Here is a 14,722-nt window from a genome sequence, read left to right on the forward strand (position 1 = left end):
CAACTTTTGGATTTTTGGTTGAAATATAATTTTGTTTTAAACTAGAAAAAAAATTATAATTATATGTTCAGTGATGTTCTTCCTATTATATATTTCAAACCCACCCAATCCGTTCAAATTGTTGTTTAAAATTGACAAAATATTCAACTAATTCGCCAATTTTGAGGATGGATTGTTCGATGAAATATTAGAAAATTCTCAATTTGCCAAGAGCAATTTTGTTGATATATTTTCTCAAAATTTAACCAAACTGACCAACGCACACCTCTCTCTTTATTCATGGCAAGAGAGTGAAACATTTTAGAATCCAATTTTATTCACTCACCATCACCTTCCTTTGTGATTGTTTTTTTCACTGTAATACACCAATCTAAACTCACTTAAAACAGTGAATCTGAATAAAATAAACCATTTACATAGTAGGTTAATATTTACCTATACATCAAGTGGATAAACAAATTTATTTTGAAAAATTCTATTTACACAGTGCAAAAATCTCAATATATATACTGTTTATGTCATTCACACATAAATTTTAGAATAAAAGTCAAATATTCTAACATAAACTTCCAAATAAAATATAATTATTCAGATATATATTAAACAAAATATATATTTAAAGAATTTATTTTTGTTTGGACACAAATGATGTATATTGAAATTTTTTATAATGTGCGAACAGAATTGCTCATTTATTTTTGGCATTTTGGGCACAAAAAAAGGAGTCAAGATCTCCTCCTTGCACTCGCTCCTTGCATTTCCTACTTGCAGGGTTATTGGGCCCACTTTTAGGCCCAATTTTGATCATTCGAACCGTTCATATTTTAAGATTTGTTCAGTATATTATACCTGCAAAAAATTAAGTTGATCGGATATTAGAAAGCATGCATTAGGAAAACTGTTTATTAAATTTTTAAAAAAATAGTTTTTAGTTCGATTTTTCCGAACACATGCTTTCTGATATCCAATTAACTTAATTTTTTACAGGTATGATATACTAAACAAATCTTAAAATATGAATTGTTCGAATTATTAAAATTGGGCCTAAAAATGGGCCCAATGACCCTGCAAGTAAGAAATGATAGAAGGACGGATCCTTGCACACAAAGCAGATGCACCCTTTTAAAGCCTGGAAGCAGAAGCACTTTTCCTTGAGCAATGCCAATGAAATGAAAAGTCAGGAATTTCAGTGAGGCTGAAAGCTTGAGCCCCTTAACTATAAGGTCAAAAAATGGTGAAACATGCAAAACGACTTATCCAAAGTAAAACCCAAGTCATGTGGCAACTTAGTAATTCTTGAAATATAAATATTTAGGTCTCAAGTTTCACTCTCTACGAGATTAACTACTCAGGTAACAGTACATATGGTTGATAAAACAAACCTTTTAAACCTGAGCAAATTGTACCCAGTATCAGGTGTTTAAGTTTAAATATCCACCTATATAAGAGTCCTCAACTTACTACTATATAGTTGAGTAGTCCTGCTATATAACACCATCTAAGGATAACCTCTGAAATCTCGACTCCTTAGAGTGAGATCACCCTATCTAATTAGGCCTTTGACTTTTTCAAAGTAACTTATTAGCAATATTTAAGAGTAACTCAATTTTACTAGTCATTTTTATTAGTAAAAAAAAAACAAAAAGTACAATCTTTATTTTAACTAATGACGTAGTCTAACACTTGTCTCTCTCTCTCGTTCTCAATTGCTATATTTTTTTTTAGGTACATCGGAAAACCTTAATTGCTATATTTGAATCATAAGTTTAGATAAGGATTTGAAAAATAAACGAAAAAAGAAAAAGATGAGTGGAATATAATTATGGAGAAGTAACAATAGTTAGTTTTTTTTCCTTCTATAATGTCATGAAAAACAGTTAAATAAACATGGGCAAAAATTGAAATTGTAATAGTGATAGTAATAGTAATTATTTATGGTCACTGATAATATTAAACAAGGAAAATGGATATAGATAGATGGGAAGATTAAATCCTAGTAACCAGCTCAAAGACAGAATGGAGCGCATAACAAGAAGAAAACTAGACTCACCAAGCAAATTTCTCCGACATGTGCAACATGGCAGCCGCCGTACAATAGCCGATAGGGGGAAAAAGGTTAATTTGTTCAGTTCAACATGAAATCAGCTTAACAAGCTAAGAAGCGCTCTGGGACTGGATAGAATCCAACTAATCCAGCTCAAGCCAAGATCAAATGAAGTAGGAATCCACTGAAACTAATGAGGAACCCACTACTTGGTTTGACCCAGCTCATTTTTACCCTACATATAAGGGTTACACTCTGTTTGTGTGTGCACATATTTAAGACACCCTCAATATACTTCACCCTCAAACTAAACCAGGTATATTTTCAAACAGCAAGGATAAACTAAATTCCAATCAATATTAACTAAGAGGCAAGATGGACTTTCTTGCACACATCACGGATTTCCAGTCATGTTCAACAACTTATTCTAGCATTATGGCAATACTTATTATTAAAATATTGAAAGACTATTTACATCACGTGCGTTCCTAAGACATCCTCAATATATTTCACTGTCTAAACAAGGTATATTTCCAAATAGCAAGGATAAAATAATTTCCAATCAATATTATCTTGCGGGGCAAGATGGACTTTCTTGCACACATTGCAGATATGATCCAGTCATGTCCATCAATTTATAATAGCATTAAAGGAATACTAAAACTTTCAAAGATAATTCCTTTCTAGACTGATATCGTAACATTAATATATAACCAACACATTAAAACTTATTCAAAAACAAGAAGAATTGAATTTGGAATTGAAAATTTACAGGGGTACTGCCACGTGTTTTGAGTGGATTGAAAATTTACGTGCCACGTCCCAAAGACGGTAGCCCTATGGTGGAAAGCGGATTTTTGAGCTTGTACACGTCACAGACTGTCACCTGTCTAAGTCTACGCGATACAGTAAAGGAAGAAGTAAAATGAATCCTCCAATCATACGGTGATGAGCCCCTTAGCATTACAATTGTAGGCCATAGTCTTGGAGCTGCACTATCTACTCTCACTGCATATATATGATATAACCACCACTTTCGATAACCCATCGTCGGTCACAGTCGTTTCATTTGGTGGACTACGTGTCGTGAATAGAAGTTTCCAATCTCAATTAGACAAAAGTTGGACCAAGATTCTCCGCATCGTGAACTTGGACGATCTCATCACTAAAGTACCAGGTTTTGTGGTCGACAACAATGACATGGCAGACAGCAAACCTGTCCAAGTTGCAGGGCTGCCAAGCTGGCTTCAAAAGCACGTCGAGGACACACGATGGGTATATGCTGACGTGGGAAGAGAGCTTAGACTCAGTAGTAGGGAGTTCCCCTACCTCTCCAAAGGAAACATCGCCACGTGTCATGATCTTAAGATGTACCTCCACTTGATCAATGGTTTTGTCAGCTCCACGTGTCCTTTTAGAGCAACTGCAAAGAGGGTGTTAGAAAGAAGAACAGCTACAATTCAAATGATGATAAGTACTAGGATTCATTGGTACATAGATTTTTGTATGTACAAAAAAGTGCACATGGCAAACGCATGTGAGCCCTCAAACCAAAAGGGAAAATTGCTCTGATTATTTTGTGAGCATCTTTCCTTGTATGACGAGGCTATTTATTTCGTAAAAATTAAAGAGCGATTTTGAATAATTACACCTTTTCACACTTTCTATGTGAATGTCACTGTATTCAAATCTCTCTCACATGAAGTAGTTGAGTTTTTTTGAACAACTCATTCAACAATTTATTATGTCTGAAAATTGATTTAAAAAGTGGTCAAAAAATCAAAGTATGTAATCAAATTTATTTTATGTATAATTTATATTACGTTAAATTTAAACCTAGCTGCACTATATATGTACTTTAATTTTTTGACTACCTAGTAGACTAATTTTCTTCACTCCTTTATTTTTTGTTTTTCAGTGATGGGAAGTTTTGAACCCTTGGCATTGAAAATTAAAATATAAAAAACATATGTATTAAAGTCAAAGGTTTATTTGTTGTTAACTTTTATATGTAAGTAAAAAGTTAAGAGTTTAAATATTATCGCATGTAAGAGCATTAAGAAAAACAATACGTATCTAATAGAGTAAAGACTACTTGAAATTTGACCTCAGAGCATTTTTGACAGTGCTATATTGTGAAATGATAAATTGGTCGATGTCGATGTAGTGATGCACTAATCATTTTTCAATTTCTTCACAAAAAAGTTAAAATCAAAATTTTATTTGTAAATCTCATTGTGAAAGAGAAAAAAAATAAAAATTCTAACAAAAATTTTATATTTTATGAAATTCTTATATAAAATTCAACAATATTAGGGTCCGTTTGGTTTAATTTTAAAATAATAATTTGAGTGTGGAGTTTTTGAATCATATTTGAAAAGAAAATATTTGTTTGGTTATAAGTTTTGAAAATAATTTTGGGATTATTTATATATATTTTTTTATTGATTGATATAAAATGTGAGAGAATGTGAGAGTAGAGATGAGTGAAAAAGTGATTGATTAATAATAATAATAATATATATATATATATATATATAAAAGAGGAGTTTTGAAAGTAATTCTGAATTGTATTTTAAAAATATATTTGATTAATATGTTTCATTCAAATCATCATTTAAAAACAAAATCATAATTTGAAAATTAAACCAAACGCTACCTTAGTTTTTGACATCATTTTCAACATTATTAAAGCTTTGGTTTTTAAGGCTATGTTTGGTATAGGCTTTTTTGGCTATTTTAGTTACAAAAAAATAAAATAGGTTAAAAAGTTAATAAGATAAAATGTCACATCTAAACCACAATTATTTTATTTTTTTCTCTCATAAAAGTAAAAAAAAACTAAAAAGTTCAACCCAAATAAAGATTTTTAACCCCAAACTAAAATAGTTAAAAAAAATTAAAAAAATCAAAAAATTAACCTATGTCTCAAACAAAGGCTAAGTAAAATTGTTAGTGTTTTGTGTTTTCTATATTTATTAAAATATTTTTAAATAGTACATAGATATTTTTTTATTGGTTGGATGCACCATAACTATACAATTCTAAAAACACTAGATAACTACTAAAAAATGTAATAGTTTGTTTGGTTTTGATTTTCAGAAAAAAGGTTTCAAAAAATCTACTTTTTTATTTTTCGTATTTTAATGTTATCAATGAATTTTTTTAATATTTTAAGTAATTTTTTTTAATTTTTAGACACACTTAACATAAATACATTTAAAGTATAATATTTGTGAAAAAATCTTTAAAAAATACACTAAATACCAAAAAATACAAAAAAAAAAACAAAAAAACAAAAATTTAGTATATTTCTCATATTTGTATGTATTTATTAATTTTTTAAAATATTTTTTCACAAATATTTTATTATTTAAATACATCCAAGTAAGGTGCACCTAAAAAAATAGAGAAAATTGCTTAAAATTAAAAACAATATTCACTAAAAACAAAAAAATAAACACGAAAAATAAAAAATAAAAACTCAATTTTTTAAAAATTAAATTCAAAAACTGAAATCAAATACATTTAATTTTTTTTTATTGGTTGGATACACCATAACTATGCAATTCTAAAAATATTAGATAAAAAACTACACGTGCTGGCTCCCTTTGAAATTTCACCACGTGAGCAAAGAAAAACTTTTTTTTTAACGCGCCTTACGTCATCACTGTTTTATGTTGGTACGTCATCATTACTTTGTCGTAATCAAGATTTTGTTGTTGTTAAAACGTCATTACTTGGCCCTAATCAAGATTGTCAACCACTAAACACTCAAGATTGTTGGCTGAGCAATGTTTTTGATTTTGTTTAGAAAAATTATTTAAGATGATCTAAATAAGTATATTTTTATACTTTTTATGAAAAGATATATTTATTTTAATTCAAGGTTTTAAATATATGCATAGTGATTTTTAAATATATGTATAGTGATAAAACAAATTATCACTATACATAAAGCAAGCATAATATAGATTATGAAATGATGAAAGTGTTCAAACACAAAATTTTGAAGCATCTCAGTTGAAAATATTAAAGCAAAACAAGCAAGCATAATATAGAGTATCACACAAAAGCAAAATAGGGTGCTGCCCGGACACTCGATTAAAAATAATAAATAAATAAATAAATAAATAGAGTATGAAATGATGGAATTGTCGAAACACATAATTCACCATCATCATCATTTAATCAGCAGCCCATGAAAGTGACTCTCTCAAAAGCCAAGGTCATCTGGTAGTGAAACATTATTGAGGACATGACTAATTGCCGCCGCGGCCAAGACTCGGGCAAACCATCCTCTTTTTTTCTTCTTTGCAGGCTCAGCCTGTTCTTGCACTTGCACCATAGCAGGCGGCGGAGGAGACGACCCCGCTCCGGTAACCTTCTCATCTTCCCACTCAAACATGAAATTGAGCGTACCGTTGGGATTTCCAGAAGGGCTTCGAACAAGAAAGGTCAGACTACCCTCGATGGAGCCCATCAGGGCATTAACCTTGATGAACACTTCGCCAATGACCTTATCTTCGCCGTTTTGATCGCAGCAGTTGAGCTCGAACACGAGAACCTGGGTCTCCGCGGACTCCTTATCTAAGTTGAAAGTGATCTGACCGTTCCAGGTCGGGTTTGTGTCACCATCTCTGTCCACGGCGGTCTTCTGCTTTCCACCGCCAGAGATGAAGACGTACGCGCACACCTCCATCTTGTTCAAAAGTTGGACTCTCTGGAGATCTTTGGCCGATATCAACGAGATCTTCAGAGTGCGTTGATTCTTCTCCATGGTGATCTTAATTCCTCAATTCAAACGGAAACGAAACCCTAAAATGAGAGAGAGAGAGAGAGAGAGAGAGAGAGAGGGGGAGAGCGCAGGGAGGAGAGGACTACGGAGTATAGACCTTTTATAGGGAAGTTAGGTGGGGGAGTATAGACACTGAAGATATGGTCGTGGAAGATTGAGGCTCATTTTGGTACATACTAATCAAAAGATAGAAAAAATCATGAAATATCTGGTAACGTTTTTTTTATCATCTCTAATATTATTATGGAAGATTAGGACAATTATGATTCATTGACGGTATGATCGCCTGGTGCCTCCTAACAGTTTCCTTATAAGCTATACAGTTATGGAATGTGGTGGCCAGGCTTTCTCATTAAGTTTAGATGGGTTCAAATCCCCTGTCCCCATTTCCTATCCCAAGTCCCTGTCCCATTCTTCATTAGTTGCCACGTGTTCATTAATAAATGTTAATTTTTTATTAATTTTTTAAAATACACCTGCCTTATACTACGGATTATGAAAAAAAATATTATGAAAATAATCATGAAAGTTAGGCTAATTTACGATGCAGATAAAATAATTTCATACATAAATATATAAATAAGTTTGATCAGTTTATAAGTGAGTAAATATGACAGCTGTGTTATTCCAAATATGAAATACACAAATGGAAGATAAAACTGTTCCTCATTATGTATTTAAAACTTTTTGTGCACTCAAATTTTTTCTTAATAAATTCTTAAATTACATATCAATAAATTTAGGGTTTAATTCACCTTACCCCTTGGGATTTGGGATTAGAGTACTTTACTCTCTTATTATTTAAATATAGGATGCAGATAAAATAATTTCATACATAAATATATAAATAAGTTTGATCAGTTTATAAGTGAGTAAATATGACAGCTGTGTTATTCCAAATATGAAATACACAAATGGAAGATAAAACTGTTCCTCATTATGTATTTAAAACTTTTTGTGCACTCAAAATTTTTCTTAATAAATTCTTAAATTACATATCAATAAATTTAGGGTTTAATTCACCTTACCCCTTGGGATTTGGGATTAGAGTACTTTACTCTCTTATTATTTAAATATAGGATGCGGATAAAATAATTTCATACATAAATATATAAATAAGTTTGATCAGTTTATAAGTGAGTAAATATGACAGCTGTGTTATTCCAAATATGAAATACACAAATGGAAGATAAAACTGTTCCTCATTATGTATTTAAAACTTTTTGTGCACTCAAAATTTTTCTTAATAAATTCTTAAATTACATATCAATAAATTTAGGGTTTAATTCACCTTACCCCTTGGGATTTGGGATTAGAGTACTTTACTCTCTTATTATTTAAATATAGTCAGATAGGCCTTTTACGGTTTTAGATCAAAGTGCTACTTTTAATTTTTCCATCAAAACTAATGGAAAATATATTACACACTATTTTTTAGAGTGACTTTTGTTTTTTTGAAAAATTAGAATAAAAGTAATACAACAAAAGGATAATTTTAACCCCATTTTCTCCAAATCAAAAATTAGATTAATAGGTTAATTAAAATAAAATAAAATAAAATAAAATAAAATATAAAATATAATTAAGAATTAATTTAAAATATAATTAAATAAATTATAAAATAAACAATAATTAAGATGTGATCTAAAATGTAATTAAATTAAAATTAGATTAACATAATTATAATAAATAATTAAGAATTTAGAATTAATTGTGATATAAAATATAATTAAATTAAAATTATATTAAAAAATTAGTAATTATAATTAATATTTAAATATTTAGGATTAATTGTGATCTAAAATACAATTAAATAAAAATAAAAATAAAAATTTAAGAATTACAATAAATAATTAAGAATTTATAATTAATTGTGATCTAATTGAATTAATAATAGACATTAAAAATTGGGAGATGCTTCTCTATAGTCCACTATGTAAACTGGAGTATACTGTTGGGCATGTGGAGTCCACCATAGGTCAAGTTTCGATAATCCGAATCGTTCAATATGTAGAACTCGTCGAGTACTTTATGCTTACAAAAAATCACGTTAATCGGATATCGGTAGCCCCTTGATCGAAACTCATTTTTGTCAATGGTAAATATAATTTCAAAAATAAATTGTTAATAAAAATATTTTTTGATCAAAGGGCTAACGATATCCGAGTAACGTGATTTTTTATAAGCACAAAATACCCGATGAGCTTTACACATTGTATGATTCAAATTATCAAAATAAAACCTGTGATGAGCCCCATGAATTCGATAGTACGCTCGAGTCCACACAATGGACTAGAGAGAAGTCTCTCTCTTAAAAATTATATGTATGAAAGATGAGGAAAAATAAAAAAATAAAAAATATAAGATTTGAGGGTATTATAGTCATTTTACGTTTATAATTAATGGAATTAACAGTTATATTTTAGTCTACAATTATATAATAGTATAAGACTATTTTTAAAAGATAAGGAAGTAAAATACGATCAAATGATGTCATAGAGAGATAAAATAAATCTTATTCATAAATTTATTAATTTTTATCATCTAACCATGAAATTGGTTTGGCCATTGATGAAAGTTGCGTTCGATTTTTTGTGCACCCTTATAAGAAACATGTGAATATATAATAACAAAAATATTTCATGCCCCCTTTTTCTCCCACCCCTTTTGACTCCCTCTTTTTCTCATTGGTTACATTTTTTTTTTCCTACTCCTCTGATCACCACCCGCCACATGTGTGTGGAGATTGTGGGAGTGGTGATTGGAGGGGGAGACACCCCCTCAAATCGCTGTTTACAAGAGTACTTGGTACTTAGAGACTTGTTTTGGGAGTAGAGAAAAAATTAATTTATTGATATTTTTTTTTAAAGAAATTGTGTAAAAAATGTAACTCAAATAAATTAATAAGTTGATTTTATTTTTTAATATATATTTTTTATTTTATACTACTGTTGGCTTTTTGGCTTTCGAAGGTTATTTTTGTAATTGCGAGCGTGCCAGCAAGGATCAATCAGTCCTTACAAAAAATTAATTGCCAACTAATTATCAAACGATTGTGTTTTAGTTTTTTCAACCTCAATGAAGAGGACTTTTACTGGTGGCTTGATTTAGGAGAATTAAGCAAGATAACAATTAAATGAATAACAATTGAAATATTTCATAGAATGAAAAACTTACAATGATCCAAACTTAGCCTCGTAGAGGTTTACAGCAACAATCTATCACTTGAAACTACTCCTATGAACGAAGTGCAGTGCAAGAATTTAAAGTATAGGAATGTAAAGAACAGGAAATGTAAGACTGAAAATGTAAAACTGAAAAGGAAAATAAGTAGAATAAGACTGGTTTTTTGAATCTGAGTCTGGGTCTTTTTTTCTGCGTCTTCTCTGCTATTTATACTTCTCAAGGATGACCATCGAACTGCATTTCCAACCGTCGAACTGCTCCTCCATGATCGTTGATCATGTTGCCTTATAATTAGCTCCACTATGCTATCTCTTGCAGTTAGACTTCCCTCATAAATTTTGAATTTAAATGTAAGTAACCGTTAAAGTCACGTCACCCTGTATCTCTTTGTTGATCCACTGCTACTCAGATCTCGTAATAACCAATATTAACTGTCACATGTACGATCAGGATCGAAGACTTGAATAGTCTTCATGTACTACCCTTATTTTGCCACACGTCGAATTATAATTGGCTTGTACAAAATATGTAGCCAATATTACCCCCCGCACTAATATATCCAATACTTGATCATATTAGTAGATCAAGGTCTTTTATCCACGTGTGGATGCGCCCCGAGGGACTTATGCTACCACAGTTCGGACTCGTTTTGTCACGGTTCTTAATCTGAACCAAAGAGTCCAAATCCGGCAAATCGTTTTGAAAAACAGATTTTTGAAAAGAATTGCCAAACATGGACTGCTTTGCCAGATACAAAGTGGCCACCTAAATATTTTTTTATGAGGGAATTTAGGAAACCCTAACTCGGTGCCAAAGGCCACGTCTCCGTCATCACCAAAGTTGCCTCGGCTCGGGAACTTGGGTACGATTGGGGAAGGTCAGCTATGAGCACCCACTCTTGCCCGATCCGAAGATCGGCCTCTACTAACCATGATATCCGATTTTGAAAACGTTATGTGTTCTTATTCCAGTTAATTAGCTAGAATTACTATGTGATGCGCACAACACAAAAATATAGACTAGATCGCCTAATTTGGAACGAAGCATTGCATATCCATTTGTTTGAAAAACAGTTTGAAATTTGCTACTCGCAAATAGGCTAAAGCACGGATTTCAACGAGTTGTTCCAACTCAAACAATCCAACCTTCACCCACAGGCATTCAAGCAGTTTATATCACATAAGCATCTAGCCACATGGTAAGGATGCTGTCATGTTGACATTCACACTCATGCGAGATGCTAAAGCATAAAAATACTTACAATGTACTCCGAGCCAAGACAAGAACATGTTAGCAATCAATGCATGATCCAAGTCCATGTTAAGTGGCTAATGCAACGCATACAGAATGCAATCTAGAATAGGCTCGGCTAATCTAAGGATGACATGTGAAAATACACAGATAGCATGTATTCAAGTTAGATTTGAAATACTTTATGCAGTTAGCATGATGCACCGAGCCTGGTGTATGCAAGACTAATGAATGATGCACGCATGCATAGCATAAGGTATGCTAAAGTAAACATGTCCTAATACTAACCATCAAAAGCAGGTAAGTAAAAGGGAGAAAGAAGTGGGGGTTGGAAGACATGCACACACGCACCCACACTTATTACAAATTTGCCCTCGCTCGGAGGGACCGAAAGAATAATACAAATTAATTAACCTATAAGCTAATTAAATATTACAGACCAATTAATTAATTAACAAATTAACTAATCTAATGAAAGTAGTAAACAGCCTCGGGAAGAGGACCCAATGCAATGCGCGCTCGGCTTCGCTCGGAAAGCCACTGCCATGCACAAGTTGCCTCTGCTTTGATTGTTATCCTTCTCTGAAGACTGCACAAATCTCCAGGTTGCTTCCCTGAATGTTGTGGAACACCACCGACTGAGGGAATTGGTCACCGGCCATGGAGAATGGTCACAAGCCACAAATTAATCCATCGGCCACTTATGGATGGCCGGTCGGCACTGCAGATGGCCGGCCGGCCAAATCTTCCTGTAGAATCCATTTTTGACAACAGCAGAGGGCAAAACATAGCATGGCAATGCATTTCAAGCAATGTATGCACCAATCACACCCCTTATCATATTCATGACTCAAAGGGATATGATTCTCGATTCTCGGACTACCAATCGCGCATTTCCATGCATGATGGCCCAAGGAACCAAGTATGCATTTTGATATGGAATGCAATGCACATAATCAAGGAAAGGGGGCTCAACCTCTATCATACTCAACTCAAGAGGTGAAGCATGCATGCCAATGCAATGCATCCTAGGTATGGAGGCTAGTATGCAACATGGCAATGCAATGTGTAATGTAGGTTAGGCACACAACCTAACTAAAGAAGCATGTAAGGCATGAAGCAATGCAACCTACAAGTATGCAAGACACAATATGGATGTTCAAGCATGCAAGCAAGCATGTGACTTCATTTAATCATGCAACAACACACTAGTATGCAACAACACCCAAGGTGCGCATGCAACAACATGCAAAGGGGTGGACTTAAACTAATTTAGGCAGCCCTCAAACAAGCCTAAAACAGTGCCCAATGCTATGGAAATGAGGGCCTACATACACACACACACATGTACATGTTAATGGGCCAACACTTAAGCATCAAACAAGAAATCTTTAAGCACACTTAAAAGAGCCTATACATGGACAATTAGCATGCAATGTAAACTCTGGAAATCATGTTAATAATGGTGCCAAACCAATTTAAACAAGACAAACATGGCATGCAATTGGTCCAAGTATTCGAGGCAAGTCAAGGAGACTTAAACCACGGCTAAGTCAACCAAGCCTCACAAGGCCAAGAGGACTTAAAACAGGTTCAAGGCAGACCTAGACAATGCTAAGGGAACACCTAGATGGCATCTAAGTGGCTTAAACATGCAAGCATACAAAGGAGCACATTCATAGAGCATGAGGCAACAACCTTTTAAAGCAACAAAGGAGTTTCAAATGCAAGTATGCAAGCATGTTATAAGGACTAAAATAACATAGTAAGTGGTTCCAAACCACTGAAATAATGCAAGTAATGCATGCTACACACTCACACACCTAAGGCTAACAAACCAAAATGCAAGGTGGCTATACTAACCATGCTATGGTCGACCAAAACAACCAAGAACAGAACTTAATCATACTAAAACAAACACAAAAGCTTCACAAAGCTTGGCCAAAATTATGCTAGAACAAGGATCAAAACCTAAAGCATGTTAAGACCTAAAGATGGCATTACAAGACAAGTATGCTAAGCAAGCATGGTGTGTCTAAACCAAGTAAAAAAAGAGCTATATTATGACATAATAAGCATAAAAATCAGTTAAGGCATGGCCAACATGAACCTAAATTAGAAGCTCCCTCAAGAGGCAAAAATAGCCATTTTCAAGGACAACAAGGTGAGGGGGTGGCCCTCTCCTTCTTAGGACCTCAAGGCACCATCCTCACCACTGAAATCCCTCAAGATTTCAGTGGTGAGGAGGCCCAAACACAATGGTCCCGGAGCTCACCAAAATAGCACAAAAACAAAGGCCAAACAAGCCTTAAGAGGGGTCAAACAACCTCAAAGCTCAAAACACTCTTAAACAACTATTTAAAGGACTCAAAAACAGAACTTCTATATATTATATGCAAAGCCTAAAAATAGTTGCAACATAGGTAAAAAAGCTATGCAAAAATGAGATATTTAAAGGTAAAGTCCTTACCCTTGAAGACCTCTTTCAAGAACAGCACTCCAGCTGCTTGTTTGGCTCCAAACCAGTCTAATAACTTCAAGAAAAGACCTTTGGCCCCTCAGCAATCAAGGTAAGGTGTGATGGTGGGTGTTTGTGTGCAATACTAAGGCTAAACACACACAAATGCAAGAGAGAGAGAGAGAGATATAGTTATAGGATAGATACACAACTCAAGTCCTAAAACCAGAGCTCTCTATCAAAATCTTGTCTAACCTAAAAGAGGGAGAAGAGGCCTCCTCTTATAGAAGGTTCAATCTTGCAAGCTTACAAGACAAGCTAGCCAAGAGGGAGATCCCTCCATACATGTGTATGGAGGGGAACAAAGTGTATGCCAGCTAGCATAAAATATCTGCAAAAGCAGATGCACAATGGTCGGCTGGCCAAAAATGCAATTTGACCAAAAAAGATGGCCGGTCGACCATCTATAGTGCCGGCCGGCCAAACATTTGGCCGGTGGCAACAAAACACAGCCGGTGGCCTCAAGCCATGGTCGGTGATGTGTGGGGATGGCCCACAAGCTATTCCCTGCCCCTCCAAGGAAAAACACAAGTGTTTGGTGCAAAACCAGACACAAAACAGTCGAGTCGAGAGATCCTGAGGCAAGGCGCGTAGCCGAGACCTCCGGAAACTCAAGATAAACACAAACAAGGATGATCACCGGGTGTTCAAGCGGTGACGTCTGTAGACGTCCCCGAACGTCCCAGGAGGGAATCCCCCCCCCCTCCCCCGGTTTTGTTCATTTTGGGCTCACTACAGTTCAGGACTCAATGTCACGGTCCTGTATCTAATCTCGCAGAGTGCAATGCAAGACCGATGAAATCATCAAAGAGTCCAAATCCGGCAAATCGTTTTTGAAAATAGATTTTTTGAAAGAAGTGCCAAACATGGACTACTTTGCCAGATACAGAGTCGCCACCTAAATATTTATTTTGGGAGAATTTAG

At 33.8% G+C, this 14,722-nt stretch overlaps 1 protein-coding gene and 1 pseudogene across 1 annotated transcript; one reads left to right on the forward strand and one right to left on the reverse strand.

Moving 5' to 3' along the window:
- The first annotated feature begins 1,364 nt into the window (after nt 1-1,364).
- On the forward strand, nt 1,365-3,978 carry LOC114285218 (phospholipase A(1) DAD1, chloroplastic pseudogene; annotated as a pseudogene).
- Nucleotides 3,979-6,260: 2,282 nt separating this feature from the next.
- Nucleotides 6,261-6,824, reverse strand: LOC114285217 (protein SRC2 homolog). Its single transcript, XM_028228243.2, has one exon. The coding sequence runs from the start codon at nt 6,822-6,824 to the stop codon at nt 6,261-6,263; it is 564 nt and encodes a 187-aa protein (XP_028084044.2).
- Nucleotides 6,825-14,722: the final 7,898 nt, after the last annotated feature.

The sequence above is a fragment of the Camellia sinensis genome, chromosome 4, assembly GCF_055761805.1.
Source record: "Camellia sinensis isolate YWXY chromosome 4, ASM5576180v1, whole genome shotgun sequence".
Lineage (NCBI taxonomy): Eukaryota > Viridiplantae > Streptophyta > Magnoliopsida > Ericales > Theaceae > Camellia > Camellia sinensis.